The 19,985-nt window shown below is 42.0% G+C and overlaps 1 protein-coding gene across 1 annotated transcript; it reads right to left on the reverse strand.

The window, feature by feature from the left end:
* Positions 1 to 7,259: 7,259 nt before the first annotated feature.
* On the reverse strand, positions 7,260 to 19,952 carry MRPL30 (mitochondrial ribosomal protein L30). The gene is made up of 6 exons (XM_047781455.1): positions 19,815 to 19,952; positions 14,674 to 14,816; positions 12,916 to 12,996; positions 8,363 to 8,509; positions 7,561 to 7,634; positions 7,260 to 7,481 (listed from the first exon to the last, which is right to left on the reverse strand). Exons 2-6 carry the CDS (start codon positions 14,722 to 14,724, stop codon positions 7,349 to 7,351), a joined length of 486 nt encoding a protein of 161 aa, XP_047637411.1. The 5' UTR covers positions 14,725 to 14,816; positions 19,815 to 19,952; the 3' UTR covers positions 7,260 to 7,348.
* Between the last annotated feature and the right edge of the window lie 33 nt (positions 19,953 to 19,985).

The raw sequence follows: 19,985 nt of genomic DNA on the forward strand, positions 1-19,985 counted from the left end.
AGTCCTTGAAGGGGGCCGCTGAGAAGGTGGAGGCCAGTATTATGGGGACTCAGAAAGAGGGCCATGGACACTGAAGTGGGCACATAGTCACAGCAGCTTCTACAAGCTCCCCAAACAAGCAAAATGCCAGCTTTGTAAGATACCATATATGTACATATGTGGAAGACACCTCACAGCTGGGACAATGACAGAGAGCTGCTGACAGCTGTCCCCAGCAGGGAGCTTGCCGCTGGACAAGGGGCAGGGTCTGAGCCTGTCGGTCAGGGCACAACTGGGGCAGGGTGTCCTGGCAGGGATGGGGGCACATGACGGTCACTCTCGTCCTGTTCCCTACACCCAATTTCTCACCCCCTAGGCCTCACTTCACACTTTCTTCCCTAGAAATTCTCCTTGAAGGTAAATCCAAGCTGTGCTGAGGCCCTGGAATTGCTGCAACCACGCTGCTCCCACAGAAAGCAGGGAGTGATGGGTCCCACTAGCAGAAGAGAAGGCAGGCCCTGTGCCACCTGACTTCCTTCTGACAAGTTCTCTAGGCTGGGAAGCCAGCAGACTGGGTTACCTGTGGTAAAGGTAGAGTAAAGGCAACTCTAGGGAGGCTGAGGCTGAGCAGAATGCTCCCCAGGGGATACCCTCAGCAGCTTACACCCTGAGAGCCACAGGATTCGTACCAGCCACAGACCACCAGATGCAGCTGGAGCTGGTTAAGGCCCTTTTATTGCTGCTCAGCCAGAGTCCCCAGGGATGGACATTACAGGATTCGAGTTCTCATCAGATGATTTTGATAAGCGTTCAAGGACAGAGTTTGGTCTGGATTGATGCTGCTGGGAAAGAGGTGGCTCTGACCTGTGTCTCCATGAGTCTGATCTGGAAGGCCACAGGAATGCAACGAGACTAAAGCTGTGTGACCTCACATCACCCAGAGTAGGGGGAGTGGTTGTGTGTGTGCTGTCATTTTCTGGCTTGAACAATGCTCGTGTTTTCATCTGTGCTCATACCTGATGACGGAGTGGGCTGGTTTTGGCCCTGACCCATCAGTCTCAGAGCGGCCCGATCTGATGTTGGTGACTCTGTAACACTGCTTGTGCTCAACAAGGCACACCTGTTTGTGCCTGGCTAGCTTCCAGACACACCGAGGTGGGTGATTCCACGCCTGTATCTTCCTAATGCCCCCATCTTTGGCCAATTCAGGCAAAGTCAGACCACAAGGCATTAATCCACAACATTCAAAATTTCACTTTTGAAGATTTTGCCGGCCAGGACCAGAAGGATGTCCGCAGGGCCTGGTCTTTGTTGGACTAGGGCTAATTTCCCCTCTTCTGTCGTAGGACGTGGTGCTCACAATGGCTGCATGGCAGTGTTTAAGTTTTTGGGTAGGACATGTTCACCAACTGTAACACAGGCAATCATCGGAAGCAAAAGGATCATGAATTTGTAAGAAGCGCCTTAAGGCCAGGCAATGAAAACACATCCCAGAATGCAGCTGGGTCTTTTATGGAATCAGGTAGCTTTTTGTCTATCCTAATATCCACAGTTCTGCTTGCCCTGTAGTGTGTAAATGCAGCAGGAAGTAAACGTCCCTACGTCAGCTTAGAGGGAACGATGGTGTTCAAAGGGGCCTCGAGCATCCTGTCCAGTCTCTTCAGAATCCTGTCAGGATTGGGCTGTTGGCATGTAGAATGTGCAGTGGAAAAATCCTTAGCAATCTTTAAAATTACCCTACTATTGTTGGTTACTACAGTTTCCAGTTTTTCTCTGCTTTGTGGGTAATATCCCCAAATATACTTGCTAAATTCCACTTTGTAGGATGGCCACCTCCTTACACAACAGCAAAGCATGTTGAGGCTCTTTAATTCAGTGTTGACTGTTATAGGGGCTCCTGTGATGGTCAGGATACTTGTTTCTCAAGCATTTCAGCACCATGGACGACTTCCAAATCAAATCTACCCACCCTATCAGTATAAATATTTACTTTTGTTATCTGGCAGATCTAGGAGAGGGTACTGAGTGGATACAAGTTCTGAGAAGAGCTTATACGTCCAGGGTAAATCTGAATCTGGTGACATAGCCTACTTGGCAATTTTTAGTTTTACTTTCTATGTATGAATAACCTACACACACAATTAAATCAGTTATCCAAGGGAGTCTTTAGAAAGTCTGAGCAGGGTATAGATAGTTCCCTGAGGGAGGCAATTATGTATGGGCTGTCCCTCTTGTGGATGAAGGAAGGACAGTGGCTGGGCTGAGAGAATGAAAATACTGGACAGTGACATGTGAAGGAAAATGAACAACACTCCACAGGTTAGGTGACTACCTGAAAGACAGTCAGGGTTTACTGTCAGTGGAGGAGTCTACACCGCACAGCATGGGAAACCATTAAGATTAGTGGAGATCCTAGAACTAAATCAACTAAAGCTTTTATACTTTTGTTGTCGCTGCTGTGGTTCTTAGACAAAGCAGTTCTTAAGACTCCATCTTGGCTATTGGATCTAGTGCAGGACTGAAATAAGCAATGGGCTCTGGCGATTTCCATTTAACTGAAGCAGTTCCCTAGGGCCTGTGCAGATTTATAATAAGAAAGGGGTGGGGAAAGGGAAGGATTTGTGAATCCAGAACAATGGAGGAAATGTTTGGAAGATAGTTTGATTGTACCAGTCTTTGTGTCCAAGGACTCTGTTTCTTTACCTTGAAAGAACATACTCACTGAAATACATTTAATAGACTTTTCTTACATATAATTAACCTAGGCAGATCAACTCCCTATTTGTCAGGTTTGCTTTATTTTTTAATTTTTTCACTTCGCCTCTTTATTTTTTATTTTTTGGCCATGCCCACAGCATATGGTGCAGGATCAAACCAGTGCCACAGCAGTGATGTCAGATCCTAAACTGCTGTGCCACCAGGGAACTCCCAAGTGTTTTTTTTGTTTGTTTGTTTGTTTTATGGCCACACCCAAGACATGAAGTTCCCGGGCCAGGGACTGAAACCCAGCCACAGCTACAATCTATGCCATAGCTGCAGCAGCACTGGATATTTAACCCACTGTGCCACAGTGGGAACGCCTATTAATATACCTTTATATGCACATATTTAGGCACATGTATATATATATTTAATACATTTAAAGCTTCTACCTATAACTTTAAAACAGAATTTATCAATATATTAAAAAATGTACATATAGTATATATCACTACATTTATCATCTTAATAAGTATAAAATCATATCCATCATGTTATACATATATCTGTATTCCTCTAATTATTTTACCTGGTATAATTAACTGTTTATATTATCCTTAACTAAAGTGATCAACTATTTTTCTTTTCTCTAGACAATAAAGTTAGAAAACAGAAAATGAAGAAATGTTCAGCTATTTTTTCCCTCAATGAGCACTCACTTCATATCTTAATAATTTTGAGGGAAAAATAAGCATAAGTAATATTATTCAAAGGCATTTTCATCATTTGTTAACTAAGAGCCCTTCTAAGAAATAAGGGTAAAAATTTTATTTAGAAACTAATGTTCATACCTGTTTCTTATTTACAAACTGTTCAGACTTCCAAAGTCTTTATTAATTTTTTACCTAAAGTCTTAAAGTTGGGAAAAGTTTAAAGGTATAAAACAGAATTTGAGGAGTTCCTGCTGTAGCACACTGTGCTAAGAATCCAACTGCAGCAGCTCAGGTTGCTGTGCAGATGTAGATTCAATCCCTGGCCCGGTGTGGTGGGTTAAGGATCTGGTGTTGCTGCAGCTGCAGCGTAGGTCACAGCTGTGGCTTGGATTCAATCCCTGGCCCTGGAACTTCCATACGCCACGAATGTGGCCATAAAAACAAACACACAAAAACACAGAGTTTGACAAAAATACATAAAAAAGAGTGACAGTCTAGATTATAACTTGGACCGCTGATATTTTTATCAAGCTGTGTGATCAAAAAGCCAGTACCTAATATTCCTCCAAGTATGGAAAGGAAGGAGAGGATACCACCCATACTAAGTAATACGGTCTTTTTTTTTTTTTTTTTCCTAGAAATACAAGATAAATGATGTCCTCATGGGGGTTTATTCACTTCTTGTTCTTTTTTGTTCTAAGGTACTTTCCAGACACATACTCTTGTTCATGTCAAAGGTCCCCAAAATGGCCAGTGCAACTCCCAGTGTCCTGGTGAAACTGTGACAGAACGATAAACACACACACACACACACACACACACACACATATATAGTTAGTATTGTACAAGAAAAGATGAACAGGTGTTTCGCCTGAAAGAGGCAGCATGTAGACTGAGAAGGCCCTGAGAACTGCACTGGCCTTTAAAAATAATGCTGGACTGACTCTGGCTCCCTCGAGCATGACCAAAGGCCAATGCTCGCCAAGAAGTGGCCAGATAAACCTTCTGAAATAAGGCAGGTAAAATTAAATAAAGCAGTTCTGAGACACAGAAAAGACAGGAGAAGTCCTTATAAAGTTTGAAAGGATGGAAGGAAACAGAATTCCATTCCAGGGAATCCCTGGGTCCAGCTTGAGAGTGGGCTGATGGGCCTGGCAGGTCGACTTTAAGGAGGTCCCCTGACCCTGGTCCCTGGTAGAAACTCTTTGTGGAACTCTCCTCTTCCTTGAGTGTGGGCTGGGCCTGTTATTTGCTTCCAACCAAAGGAAGGCAACAAAGATGGAGTCTAGGAGCTGCAATGACCTGATGACCTGAGTGTAGCACCTACCTTGCTAGTCTCTCTCTCCAATGCTGTTTTTGTTTTTTTGTTTTTTTTTTTTTGTCTTTTTGCTATTTCTTGGGCCGCTCCCGCGGCATATGGAGGTTCCCAGGCTAGGGGTTGAATCGGAGCTGTAGCCACCGGCCTACACCAGAGCCACAGCAACATGGGATCCGAGCCGCATCTGCAACCTACACCACAGCTCACGGCAACGCCGGATCATTAACCCACTGAGCAAGGGCAGGGACCGAAACCGCAACCTCATAGTTCCTAGTCGGATTCGTTAACCACTGTGCCACGACGGGAACTCCTGGGTTTTTTGTTTGTTTGTTTGTTTTTCTGTCTTTTCTCTTTTTAGGGCTGCACCCGAGGCATATGGAGGTTCCCAGGTTAGGGGTGTAATTGGAGCTGTAGCCTCCTGCCTACACCACAGCCACAGCCACGCCAGATCCGAGCCTCGTCTGTGACCTACACCACAGCTCACGGCAATGCCGAATCCTTAACCCACTGAGCGAGGCCAGGGATTGAATCGGCAAACTCATGGTTCCTAGTCAGATTCGTTTCTGCTGCACCACGAAGGGAACTCCCAGTGCTGGTTTTGAAGACGCAACTTGCCGTGAATTTTATGGCCACAAGGAAATGAATTCTGCAAACAACCTGGGAGAGCTTGGTAGGAGATGACTGTCAAGACTCTGATGAGAACCCAGCTTTGGCTGATGCCTTTCTTGCAGCCTTGTGAGACCCTGAACAGACTACCGAGCTAAGCTGTGCCCAGACTTCTGACCCAGAGAAGTGGAGTAATAGGCGTGTGTTGTCTTGAGCAACCAAATGTGTGGTAATATGTTACATGGCAACAGAAAACAAAGCTCTAGCCTATGCTCCTCTTCTCCCTCCAGACTTTTCCTCTTCAGGACAATTGCACTTCTAAATGTCCAACTTAACATTTTGCTGTTTTCCTCTAGTCATGGGTAGTTAAGGTTAAAATTACTCGCCCAAATTTTATTAGACTCTTTGGGTAAAAATTAACCAATGTCTTCTCCTTGTCTTAAACAACATTAACATTAGCACAGTAAAGAGATGGCACTATATTAGCAGGGGCCACTTTTATTTGCACAGCTGTCCTCAACCCCAACTCCAGCAAGGATAGCACCTGCTGTGGCATACAGGTCTCTCTCCAATTAGACCGAGCCCTGTCCTGGTTTACGTCCTCTCCAGGCCACCCATGAATTGGGTATTCAATAACTGCTGCGTTTAAGCTGCAACTGCCTTTAAGCTTATTAATCAATGATATCCAGCTTCACTTCAGGTGGCACTTTTGCTTGATGCCCAACACTATGACAGGATAGACACTGGCACCACAGACGGTGAGGCCAATGTTACTGCTGCCTCAGCCAAATTTCACATGAGAATAAGGAAAATAAAGGACAACTAGAATTTGAAGTCCTCGGCATCGTCTTTATTTATTTATTTATTTATTTATTTATTGGGTTCTTTTTTTGCTATTTCTTGGGCCACTCCCGTGGCATATGGAGGTTCCCAGGCTAGGGGTCCAATCGGAGCTGTAGCCACTGGCCTACGCCAGAGCCACAGCAACGCGGGATCTGAGCCGTGTCTGCAACCTACACCACAGCTCACGGCAACACCAGATCCTTAACCCACTGAGCAAGGGCAGGGACCGAAGCCGCAACCTCATGGTTCCTAGTCGGATTCGTTAACCACTGCGCCACGACGGGAACTCCTCGGCATCGTCTTTTATTAGCTGCTACAGAAGTTCCCAGTATTGAACCTCTCCTAAAATTCTTCCTTCTCCCCACCCCTCCGGGTATCGAAAAGAGAAAAAAGGGAAACGGAACAATTTTTCCTAAAGCATCTTTCCCTACTCTTTCTCCTTTTAAATAGTAACCTCAACTGTTGGCAAAGGTTTTTAGGAATTCAAGGAACATCAATAAAGTTTAGGCCAAATGAGACTTATAATTAGAAAATAGATCCTATTTTTGATTTTAAATTTAGGATAAATTATGTATTTATAGGCACTACACTCAGAGCACACTGTTCACTCTAACATCTACTCACAGAATATGCGGAATTCAATTAAAGAAAACTTTTTTTTTGCCTTTTTGTCTTTTTCTAGGGCCACACCCTCGGCATATGGAGATTACCAGGCTAGGGATCTAATCGGAGCTGTAGCTGCCGGCCTATGCCACAGCCATAGCAACTCAAGATCCGAGCCAGGCCTGCGACCTACACCACAGCTCACGGCAACACCAGATCCTTAACCCACTGAGCAAGGCCAGGAATTGAATCCAAAACCTCATGGTTCCTTCGGATTCATTAACCACGGGAAGTCCAGAAAACATTAAAAAAAAAAAAAAAAAAGTTAATGTGGATTGCTAAGGTGACATCTGAAGCCGCAAGTTTAAACAATGCCATTCTTACCCGTTTTTCAGTGGAACTCCTGGGGAGGAAGGGGAGAGAATTAAGCCAATTAATAGCATTAAAACCTCCAGTCTGTACTAAGGAAGAATCACACCATGTTTAGTCAGTGAAAATGACTTTAACACAGATTTTAATGAGAACACTTTCTCATCATCTTGAAATAGAAATGATTTGTACTTTTTACTCTGAAGCTGCTCAGCCATCAGGACTTCCTCGCTTCCTGGTTGGCAGGGTTTAGAAGCCACCGCACCACCAGCTCCCCATTGCTTTTGAGGCACGTGTTGGCCATGTCCTCCTCTGTCGGAAGACCTTGTGGCAGCTTCAGGGGCTTGATCCTGTGACATAAGGGAATGCCTTTAGAGTTACACACGGTAGCACATTTTAAAAAAACTGCTGGAATAACAAACAACAAACCTTATCAAATGTTTAACCACTTTCAGTTTTGCATTCACTGAAGGGATATTCTTGTGAACTTGAGGAGTGTGTGCCTATGAACAAAGGAAACAATGTGATTGATCAATTTCAAATGTGCAGTTGGTCCCACCATTCAGGAAAATGTTAAATTGAAGGCTCATTTTGTCTAAATTGAACTTTTAAAAACATTGCATGAAATAACACTTTTTTTTCTTTTTTAGGGCTGTACCTGCAGCATACTGAAACTCCCAGGGCAGGGGTCGAGTCAGAGCTGCAGCTGCTGGCTGACACCACAGCCACAGCAACGCCAGATCTGAGCTACATCTGTGACCTATGCTGCAGCTTGCAGCAACACTGGCTCTTTAACCTACTGAGAGAGGCCAGGGATTGAACCAGCATCCTCATGAAATAATACATTTAAACAAAAGAAATATTAAATATATACCTTAAAGCATTGTTTGGATTTTTTTTTTTTTTTTTTTTGCTATTTTAGGGCCCCCCCTGGTAGCATATGGAAGTGCCCAGGCTAGGGGTCCAATCAGAGCTGTAGCCACTGGCCTACACCATAACCACAGCAACATGGGATCAGAACAATGTCTACAACCTACACCACAGCTCACAGCAATGCAGGATCCTTAACCCAATGAGCGAGGCCAGGGATCGAACTCGCATCTTCATGGATCCTAGTTGGGTTCATTGACCACTGAGCCATGAAGGGAACTCCCTATACCTTTAAGTTTTAAAAGTAAAACATTTAAAGCGAATTTAAACTAAACTAAAGATGACCAAAACAGTTACCTACTTTTTCTAATCCAAGCATCTTTATTATATCTTTCTCCCAATATGGACGTCTTTTTGTACTTTTTATTCTGGTAACGATATGCAGTTTATGAGGGTACTGTGGATCCCCACCATATCTTTCATGATCTTCAGGTGAAGGCTGAAAAACCTAGAAAAGAAGAATTATAAATGGTAAATTTTCAACTTACAGAGTTTCTATGTACCTCCTTTATTTTTTTTCTTTAAAAAAGCTTTAAACATAACGAACACGACTAGCATCCATGAGGATGCAGATTCTATCCCTGGCCCTGCTTAGAGAGTTAAGGATCCAGTGTTGCCGTGAGCTGTGGGATAGGTTGCAGACACGGCTTGGATCTTGCATTGCTGTGACTGTGGTGTAGGCTGGAGGCTATGACTCCAATTTGACCCCTAGCCTGGGAACCTTCATATGCCACAGGTGTGGCCCTAAAAAGACAAAAAACCCACAAAAAATAAAAACCTTTAAACAACTACATAATGATTTCATCCCTCATCTTTCTATAATTCTCATCCTCAAACTGAACACTTGTACCAGTCCAATTACTCAGACAGATGGAGTCTAAGAATTTCATAATATCATAATTTCAATGCAGGGGAAGAAGGTAAACTCTGCTCAACTCTGCTGAGTCTTTAAACATTTCCAGAGGGGATATCAAGCTATTGGAGGTTTGAAGCAACATGACAATATTAAAAAAAAAAAAAAAAGATTCAGAAAGAAAACTCTTACAAGAGAATCAAGTGAACTGGCAGTGGAGAATGAAGAAAGGAACTCAGGAAGCAGTTAGGCCCTGGGTTAAGACTCTGAACAGCAGCAGTACTGATGTGAGATCTCTGGGCAGTAAAACAGATGGATCCGTGGTGTGTGGGGGAGAAGATGGGGTTGAGGTTGGCAGAGGCTGGTAACATCAACTGACACAGCTAGAACAGGACAAGCACCCTCTTGTAGAGGGGTTGTTTGGAGGGAAATGGGTTTAATGGACAATGGGTTTAATTTTGGATCATTAAAGTACTCTGGGTTATCCAAGCAGCAAGGTCTAAAAACCGTCTGAGAACACAGGGTGACGTCAGAGACAGGCAAAGGCTGCAGATGCACATCTGAGGCATGTCTATGAAGTTTAAATAAAGGTTTTCACATGCACTACAGCCAGGGATCAAAACCACCGCCTTGATTTTAAATGAATGCTGACATTTGTATCTATCCTTTTTTTCCAAAAGTTTATAGTCTAAGAAACATGGAAAGATAGAAGACAATACAGTTGCAGAAAGGCCATGACTTGAAAAATAAAAAGATTTCTGATAAAAGAACATCAGGGACTTTAAGGTAGCAAAATAGTCAATGGTAATACTATTTTACCTTTTCAAAAAAAGGTTAGTGGAGAATAGTGATTACTAGGGACTGGGGGAAGAAAGTACGAGGAATTACTATTTAATGGGTACAGAGTTTCAGTTTTTCAAGATGAAGAATTCTGGAGATGGATGGCTGTGATGGTCACACAATACGATTAATACCACTGGTTGACAGTAAATTTTTTGTTGTATGTATTTTATCACAATACAAAAAATTGGGGAAAACAAAAGAAAAAAAAAAACCCAGGCTTTGCAAAACTAAACAGACTTTACCATACATTCTAGCAACTGCATTCACAGGAATCTACCTCAAATGAGTTGAAAACTTAAACCCACACAAAAGCCTGCACACAGATGTTTACAGCAGCTTTATTCACCACGGCCAAAAATTGGAAACAACCAATATATCCTTCAGGAGGTGAATGGATAAACAAACTGCAATACAGCCATACAAGGGAATATCATTTGGCAATTAAAATAAAATAAGCTACACAGTCACAAAACTCAGGTTATAAAAGTGTAGCTTTCATTACTTTCAGACTCTTATCTGATTACTGAGTCCTCAGCTACTTTAACGGAAAACAATTTAAACAACCCAGTTGAAAAATGGGCAGAAGACCTAAATAGACATTTCCCCCAAGAAGACATATGGATGGCCAGTTGGCACATGAAAAGCTGCTCAGCATCACTAATTATTAGAGAAATGCAAATCAAATTATTAGAGAAATGCAAATCAAAACTAAAATGAGGCACCACCTCACACCTGTCAGAATGGCCATCATTAATAAGTCTACAATAACAAACACTGGAAAGGGTGTGGAGAAAAGGGAACCCTCCTACACTGTTGGTGGGAATGTAAATTGGTACAATCATTATGGAAAACAGTATGGCGGTACCTCAGAAAACTAAATATAGAGCTACCATATGATTCGGCAATCCCACTGCTGGGCATATATCTGCACAAAACTTTCACTGAAAAAAATACATACACCCCTATGTTCACAGCAGCACTATTCACAATAGCCAAGACATGGAAACAAGCTAAGTGTCCATTTGACAGATGAATGGCTTAAAATGTGGAACATATAGGAGGTCCTGTTATGGCTCAGTGGTTAACGAACCCAATTAGTATCCAAGAGGACGCAGGTTCGATAAACTGGCCCCACTCAGAGGGTTAAGGATCTGGCATTGCCATAAGCTGTGGTGTAGGTAGCAGAAGTGGCTCGGATCCTGCATTTCTGTGGCTGTGGTGAAGTCTGGCAGTTACAGTTCTGATTCGACTCCTGGTCTGGGAACTTCAATACACTGCAGATGCAGCCCTAAAAAGACCAAAAAAAAAAAGTAGTACATATATACAATGGAATACTAATGAGCCATTTAAAAAGAACAAAATAATGCCATTTGCAGTGACACGGATGCAACCAGAGATTCTCATACTAAGTGAAGTAAGTCAGAAAGAGAAAGACAAATACCACATGATATCACTTATATGTGGAATCTAAAATACGGCACAAATGAACCAGTCTATAGAACAGAAACAGACATGGAGAACAGACTTGCGGTTGCTAAGCAGGGAGGGGGGAAGGAGTGGGATAGACCATGAATTTGGGGTTAGTAGATGCAAACTATTACATTTAGAATGGATATGGAATGAGATCCTACTGTACAGTACAGGGAACTCTATCCAGCCTCTTGTGATGGAACATGATGAAAGATAATATAAGAAAGCTAATGTGTAAATATATGTATGCCTGGGTCATTTTGCTGTATAGCAGAAATTAGCACAATGTTGTAAATCAACTATACTTTAATTTTAAAATAAGGAAAAAAAAAAGGAAATGATCTTTTCAAGCATGTTTTTTCCTTAGTTCTAGCAACAGATTTTCTAGTTAACTCAGGATTTATCATTCTTTTGATTAAAGATACAGTTAACTGAAAAAGAAAAAGAAATGAGCTACTGAGTCATGATAAGACATCAAGGACATTAAGTGCATATTGCTCAGTGAGTAAAGCTAGTATGAAAGGGCCATATACTACATGATGCCAGCTACGTGACAGTCAGGAAAAGGTAAAAGCACAGAGGCGGTGAAAACATCAACGGTCACCAGGGGATGAGCGGAAGGGATGCACAGGTGAAGCACGGAGGGTTTTCTGGGCAGTGAAACGAGTCTGTATGATACTTTAATGGTGGATACAGGACATGATGCCTCTGTCGAAACCCACAGAATATACAACACAAAGAGTGACCCTGATGTAAACTATAGTCAAACTAGACTTTAATTCATGGTAATGGGCCACTATTGGCTCATCAATTATAGCAAATGTATATCAACGCAAGATGTTGACAAGGGTATCTGTGTGTGTGAGGGGGGAGTATGTGGGAACTCTCTGTACTTCCTGCTCAATTTTTCAATCAATCTACAACTGCTCTAAGAAATAAAGTCTATCCATTAAAACAAACAAAACAAAAATCTATGGAGGGGAGTTTCTGTTGCGACTTAGCAACAACAAACCCAACTAGTATCCAAGAGGATGCAGGTTCCATCCCTGGCCTTGCTCAGTGGGTTAAAGATCTGGCATTGCCATGAGCTGTGGTGTAGGTCACAGACTTGCTCAGATCTGATGTGGCTGTGGCTATCGTGTAGGCCACCAGCTACAGCTCTGATTTGACCCCTAGCCTGGGAACTTTCATATGCCATGGATGCAGCCCTAAAAAAGGCCAAAAAAACCCCACAAAAAACCTATGGAGGGCTTAGCCAGTGTCTTCCGAAAAAATGATAGGTACATACAGACCTAGCAGAGAAAATGCCATGATCCAAATTATTAGCCATAGTTGACACAGAAAAACAATACCAAGAACCACACAGCAGTCTGAGCAGGAGGAAGACATGCTATTTTCTAGGGAAAACAGTGACACGAAAGCATAAAATATTAAGGAAAAAAGCCATAAGCAGCAATAAACAGATTCTGAGGTCATAAAAGCCTAAGACTAAGAAGGCCAGTGGCAATCTTAATTTTTAATAATCATTTACATCAATCCTACTATTTATGAAGGGTTTTAAACTCTTCACTTCTATCTATACCCACAAATAATTTAACATGAAAGTTTTCAGTATTACAAAAATTGGTTCCTTTCAAAACATAACATGTTTTTTAAAAAGAATAACAAAAAAAAAACTTTGTTCTTACTTTATCTGGAATTCTTGACCTTGTAAATTTGTGACGAATCCAATCTGTACAAATGAGAGATTCCAAGCCTTTTGTCACCGTCTAAAATATGACATAAAACATTTGTTTTTTAGAACTCTGTCTAGTGCAGAAATCCATACCTACCAATTTTTAGGTGATGAAAGTCTGTTCTTACCTAAACTGTGATTATTAAACATTTATTACAGCCCTGAGCTAAATGAATACCTCTCATCTCACCACTATCACATTGTAAAGAAAAAGCACACAAGTATAAACTTCCAGACCATAGGCTGGCAGCATTTTTCTGGAAAGGACCATATTTCTAGCTCTGGGGCTACAGGGTTTCCATTGCCCAGTTTTGGCTTGGCCACTGCAGGGTGAAAGCCGCTGGAGACAGCAAGTAAACAAACTGGTGTGGCTATATTCCACTAACACTTTTACAAAAACAGGCGGACCGCTGTGTTTGGCTTGCAGGCTGTAGTTTGCCAAAATGTGCTTGAGACAACACACAGTAGGTCACCTTCAACAATACAGTGTAAGGGGAACCCAAAATGAGTTTCCAGTTTTCTTTCTAGTCCCAACAGTACCATGAACTCTGAGTTCCTATCTCTTGTTCCCTCTTTACAACCTTCTAGCCCTGTTTCTGTGGGGCTGCCTTCGGACCAGGAAGTCCTGTCTGGGAGGGTGGTAATTATTCCCTTCATGTCCTCCCTGTATTCCTCCTCATAAAAGCAGAGGCATCTGGGGGGCGGTGAGGGTCTCGGCTGGGACACACCAGGAACTCTGGGCTTCCCAATCCCGGTTCTGTACTTACCAGCTTACAGTGAGATATGAGATTCCCATCCTCGCCAAGGGTCAGGCTCCTCAGCCATAAAAAGGAAATAATACTGACCCCCACCCCCACTTCCCAGGGTTAATGTGAGGTGAAGGGAAGTATGTAAAGCACCTGACATCATTATCATCTAAAGGTGGCAGGAGGTTCTATCTAGACTCTGGGCCTCATGAATGGATTAGGCAATCTCCAAAAGAAAGACTGGAGGGAAATACATGAAAGTACAAACATTAATGGTCTCTGGGAAACTGTTTCTCTTCTTTCTGCTTGACTATATTTTTCTAATTTTCAGTGATTGAAAATGGACTATTTTCAAAATTGAAGAAAAAAAAAATCTAAAACTTTAAAAAGACTGGAGTTCCCTGGTGGCTCAGCAGGTTAAGGATCTGGTGTTGTCACTGCTGTGACTCTGGTTACTGTTATGGCGCAGGTTCTAAGAAATAAAGTCTATCCATTAAAACAAAACAAAACAAAAATTTATTGAGGAGAGTTTCCATTGTGGCTCAGTGGTAATGAACCTGACTAGTATCCATGAGGATGCGGGTTCAATCCCTGGCCTCCCCCAGTGGGTTAAAGATCACGTTGCCATGAGCTGTGGTGTAGTTCCCATGAGCTGGGAACTTCTGCATGCTACAGGTGAAGCCCCTGCAAAAAAAGATTACAGTGGATCAAGGGGAATCACCACTAGCCATTTTTTACTAGCATGTTTTCCAGGAAAAGGTCTTTTGTGACTTCAAATCTGTAGGGATAAAACAGCAAATAAACCACAAACAAAATTAACCCTCAACATCGAAAAAAATTAATATATAAAAAAAGGAACTTAAGATGCTAACTTGCCTGTATGTTTTGTTCATTAGAAAAGAGACAGAAAATGTTCTTAAGGAATAGGAAAAAAAAAAAGAAATTTTTTGTAAAGAAACACTTACTTGTAGTCTGCCTGGGGGCCTCTGAACTACTGAGCGCAAAATCCCCGCCATGAGTGTGGTGACTGTTCTCCTTAGAGGCTTTAGAGGCTGTGAGACAGATGCATGGGTCACGTACGTCTTAGGAATGGCTAGCTCCCCCACTTCTGTAAGTAACAGAAAACCACGCCAATTGTAAAAAACGAATGCAGTTTCACAGTAAAATCTTGGTTGTTTTAATACAGTAAGGACAATAATAAAGTTATAATAAATGTTTTATTCCAAGTTGAAGAAAACCATAGGCAGTGGTTCACACCCCACTTTTCAACAAAGAGTTTAACCTCAGGCTGATTCAACAAAAATGGGCAATGGAGGTTACTATCATTTTAAAAAATCTTCAACAGCGAGGGCAGACAAAGAATGCTTTGCTATAGAATCACAGAAAAATTAAAGAGCTGGAAGGGATTGAAGAAAACTCAACTCCTAATCAGACATGATGACTTTCTCGATTTGTGTGGAAAAAGACTCCCAGAGGGTTCAATCATTTACCCAAGGGTATCCAGCTTTCAAGAGTTCATGGGGTGGAACTCAGTTCTCCTAATATCTAGTTTAGCACATTCTCACCAGATCGTAACATGTTCCCTTTTGTTTCAAAGCAATGTGGAACTCGATTTTTTGCTTATTTGCATTTTAAACTGTTCTTAATGAACATGCATGTTTTTATAACTTACAAGTCATGTTTAGACACAAAACAATTATAGCCTACTATACACTGGCTTAAACTGAATGCAGAAAGATTAGGTTCATGGCCTACATGTATATATTGGACAGGTTACTTAATTTGTGTGTTTCAATTTTTTCCCCAAAGAACAGAAAGAAAGTAACACTTATCTTGCAAAGGAATTATCTTAAAAACACCTAAAAAACAGTACTTGGCACATAGGACGCCCTCAACAAATGGTAGCTTTTACTATTATAAAATCATTAAGTTATTACAAAACTATAATTTGTAATAATTATACCCTAAGATGCCAAAATAGGGTAAGTGCTGTACTTCAGTGCCAACCAGTTCCTGGCTTACTCAAGCTCTGCAGGTCTTTCCTGTGATGGGCAAAGTGATGAAGCTATGGGAATCAATGCAAAACGTCCCATTAAAAAGGGTCTGACTTCAGAAAAATTCTCAGCAACTGAATCAGCCTCTCAAATTTATCATTTTTAGAAGAGTTAACTACTATAACTTCAGTGCCCTGAAAGCAGGAATTTTGTCTTGTTCATCTACTCTCAGCACCTAGCAAACCATCTGAAAGACAGCGGGCACTCAGAGTTTGCTGATGAATGTCTGAATTGATGATTGGGTTACATCTATGGTCTGCTCAACTCAGAATTCAGAAGTACATAAAAATTTCCTGTCATTTAGACATTACAACGTAGCATAGCAATTTTTAGTTCAAATCTTCCAGTTTGGTTGGTTGGTTGTTTAGAGCCTTTTGCATCGAGGCTTCTTTAGAAGAGAAGCTTAATCCTCTGGCTCTCCAATCAAATAGACAACGTTAAATTGTTTTCTCTACCATACTTCTTCCTCTCAAGTTAAGCATTAGCTACTAACTCAAGTCATTTAGCTTCAAACTTTGTTAAGTCTTTCTCTTATTCCTTTAGATGTCAACAAAAGCCTCCTAAATGGCCTTCCTGCTTCAATTCTATCTTCCCTAAGGTCTTGTCTCCACAGCAGCAATCAATAAACGTGAAATCAGATGACTGTCAACTCCTCTGCTCAAAACTTTCCAATGAGCAAGTCCTCACCGTTAGAGCAGGAGGTTACACAGGAGCCAGAGAGGAAGCTAGAATGATCCGTGTGTGTGATCAAATGATATAGGATTAGTGGAATTCACAAGTAGCTTAATATAGGTACTGATAGATATAGAAATAATTACAGATAGGTATACAAACATGGGTTAGCTTTCTTGGCTGAGAGGACCTGAAAGCAATGGCATCCCAGGGGCAATGAGGACACCCAATGCCCAGATCTTAGTTTCTAATTCTCTAATAAGAGGGACAAGAGCTCCTTGGAGAAATGGCTGATTAGCAGGCTGTAGCAGGGAATATATAAAGATGAGTCTGGAGCATCTTGTAGTGCTAGAAAGGAAAGACTCAAAAAATCAAAATGATGAGGGTATGTCAAAGGGACATAGGAGCCAAGTGAAAGTCCCAATGGCTACAGCTGAAATAATATAAGCAACAAAATAAGTAACAAAGCATTGGCTTATAATCTCAAACAGAAAATAAACATGAGTCCATACTGATATAAACAGATGAATAGGAGTTCTCATTGTGGTGAGGCAGAAACAAATCCAACTAGCATCCATGAGGATGTGGGTTTGATCTCTGGCCTCTCTCAGTGGGTGGGGGATCTGGCATTGCTGTGAGCTGTGATGCACATTGTAGATGAGGTTGGGATCGCGTGTTCCTGTGGCTGTGGCACAGGCTGGGGGTCTACAGCTCCAATTTAACCCCTAGCCTGGGAACTGCCATATGCCGCAGGTGCGGCCCTAAAAAGCAAAAAACACCTCCCAAAAAAACAAAAAAGAGAAAACATGAATAAATTAAGTAATGGGAAAGAAGAAACAGATCTCCCTTGCAGAAGCATTTTGAATAATTTTTTCTTCTTTTCTTTTCTTTTTTTTAAGGCCACATTTGCAGCATATGGAAGTTCCCAGGCTTGGGGTGGAATCAGAGCTGTAGCCTTGGGCCTATGCCAACCACAGCCACAGCAACTTGGGATCAGAGGCAAATCTTTGGGCAGCTTGCAGCAAGGCCAGACCTTTAACCCACTGAGTGAGGCCAGGGATCAAACCCACATCCTTATGGATACTAGTTGGGTTCTTAACCCCTGGAGCCAAGACAGGAACTCCCCAAATAATTTTTTTTTTTTTGGTCTTTTTGCCTTTTCTAAGGCCGCTCCCGTGGCATATGGAGGTTCCCAGGCTAGAGGTCTAATCGCAGCTGTAGCCACCAGCCTACGCCAGAGCCATAGCAACTCGGGATCCAAGCCGTGTCTGCAACCTACACCACAACTCACAGCAACGCTGGATCCTTAACCCACTGAGCAAGGCCAAGGATCGAACCCCCAACCTCATGGTTCCTAGTCAGATTTGTTAACCACTGAGCCACGACAGGAACTCCACAAATAATTTTCATTTGATATTCCCTCTCTACTCAAAGAGGTAGAGTAAAGCTATCACCCCTGAGGTATGGGCTCTGCTTAATGACTCGCTCCCAGAGCACAGTACAGAAAAGGAGGAAAATAACATCACTACCTCATCAAGGTGATCAAGGTTAACATCAACTGTGATAAAAGTCAAGTAGAAAGCATGTATCCTGGATGTGACAGAATGAGAATGTTCCCTTGACTGGCTGCTTCCTCTCATTTTTTCAATTAGGTCTACCCCGATTCTATTATCTAACATTTGACCCACAGTAAAATTGTCAGCATGCCCAATCTCTCTTACCCTACTTCATATTCTTTCCATAGCACTTATCATCTTCTAACATAATTTAATTATTTGTTAGGTTTGTGGTTTATTGTCTGTTTCTACTCAATAGCACATTAGTTCCACAGTGACAAATATTTTTTAAATTTTGTGTTAGGCTTGCTCTGTCTCTTCACAGATGTATCTCAAGCATCTACCTAAAGCAGCACTACCATATATCAGTCACTCAATCAGTTTTTTTTGTTTTGTTTTTGGTGCACTGAAGGCATATAGAAGTTTCCAGGGCCAGGGATGGGATTGGAGTCACAGCTGCAGCAACATCAGATCCCTAACTCATTGCACCAGGCTGGAATCAAACTGATGCCTGCACAGAGACAAGCCAGATCAATAACCCACTGTGCCACAGGAGCAACTCCCACTCAATTTTTGCTGAATGAATAAAGTTTCATTTACAGACTTCTGAAAATGTGAGTCGAAAGTTGTAAAGAAATATTTTCTTTCTTCCTTTTTTTTTTTTTTTTGTCACATCTAGGGTATGGGGAAAATCTGGGGTCAGGGATTGAACCTGTGCCACAGTAGTAACAATGCCAGATTGTTAACTTGCTAGGCCACCAGGGAAATCCAGTAAAGGTTATTCTTAATAATTAGGCACCTCATTCTAGGATTGTGAAGCAATTATTCTTTTACTGTACAATAAGTTTTCTCTTGACAAATACAAAAGGAGAAAAACAAATGCATCATAAGAGCAGTATGATCCCATTTCCATTTTTAAAAAAATGTCTGTGAATGTGTATATAAACACAGAAAAACTCCGGAGGGCTATCACAGAATCATTAGTATACCCAGTGAGAGGGGGTTAGGCTAATAGGGCGATTTTTCCTTTTTTTCCCCTCTGTAATATCTGATAGGTTTGTTGTTATTTTACAATGATTATGCAAGTAACTGTTACTAAAAAAAAAAAAACAAAACTAATTCTTTTTCTAAAGAGACAAAATGATAAAAGGGGGGAAACACTATTGAAAATGCAGAACGCACAATTTCCCTTTCAATAAACCGACATCCCAGAAGGCAAGAAATGTCTCTTTGAACTTCTCATGCCTAACTACTAAGCAGCCTCTTGGCGAAAAACCCCAAATAAACAAAAACAAAAATAAACTTTGAACAGGTAGCTTTACGTAGGTGGCGATCAAAACGGGGTTGCAAAATCACGACTTTTAATAAAACGGTAAATATTTTAACTGCCAGCTCTGGAGGGTTTACCTTCTAAAATGCAGCAATTTTTGGATTAGACCATTTTGTATCTCCATTAACAACTCCAGTTATGCGGACCCCAGTGGAAAGCCGAAGTTATGAATAAAGCAGAAGCACAGAGAATGCTAATACACACTTGAATTCCCCTTCCCCCAAGATTGCCCAGCCCAGGTGGCTCTTCCGTGAGCTCCAGGAGGCGGGGCTCCACAGGCCGCGTCAAGGGATTTTTCTAACTGGGAAACAGGTTCCCGCCGGCTAAAGGCTTTTCGGGAGCCAAAGGGACAGCATCTGGGGCAAGCCCATTCAGGTGCTGTGACCCGCAAACTAGAACTGAATAGAGAAAGTCAATCCGCGTCTGCTGAAGGCTCCCAGATACCCATTCCTGGCAAAAATGTACTTTTTGCATTTCTCTCATTCCGCACTCACCAGCGACAGCTAAACGACTTGCAGCCTGAGGTTAACCACCAAGGGGAAGCAGAGCAGAGGGAGGACAGAAAGTGCCACATTCAAACCCGTTCGTCATCCTGCCTACACCCGCGCTGCTTAGTTCCGCCCGAGTCCTTCCCAAGCAGGAGTCCCAGAGCGCAGGCGCACTGG

The sequence above is a fragment of the Phacochoerus africanus genome, chromosome 5 (genome assembly GCF_016906955.1).
Source record: "Phacochoerus africanus isolate WHEZ1 chromosome 5, ROS_Pafr_v1, whole genome shotgun sequence".
Taxonomy (NCBI): domain Eukaryota; kingdom Metazoa; phylum Chordata; class Mammalia; order Artiodactyla; family Suidae; genus Phacochoerus; species Phacochoerus africanus.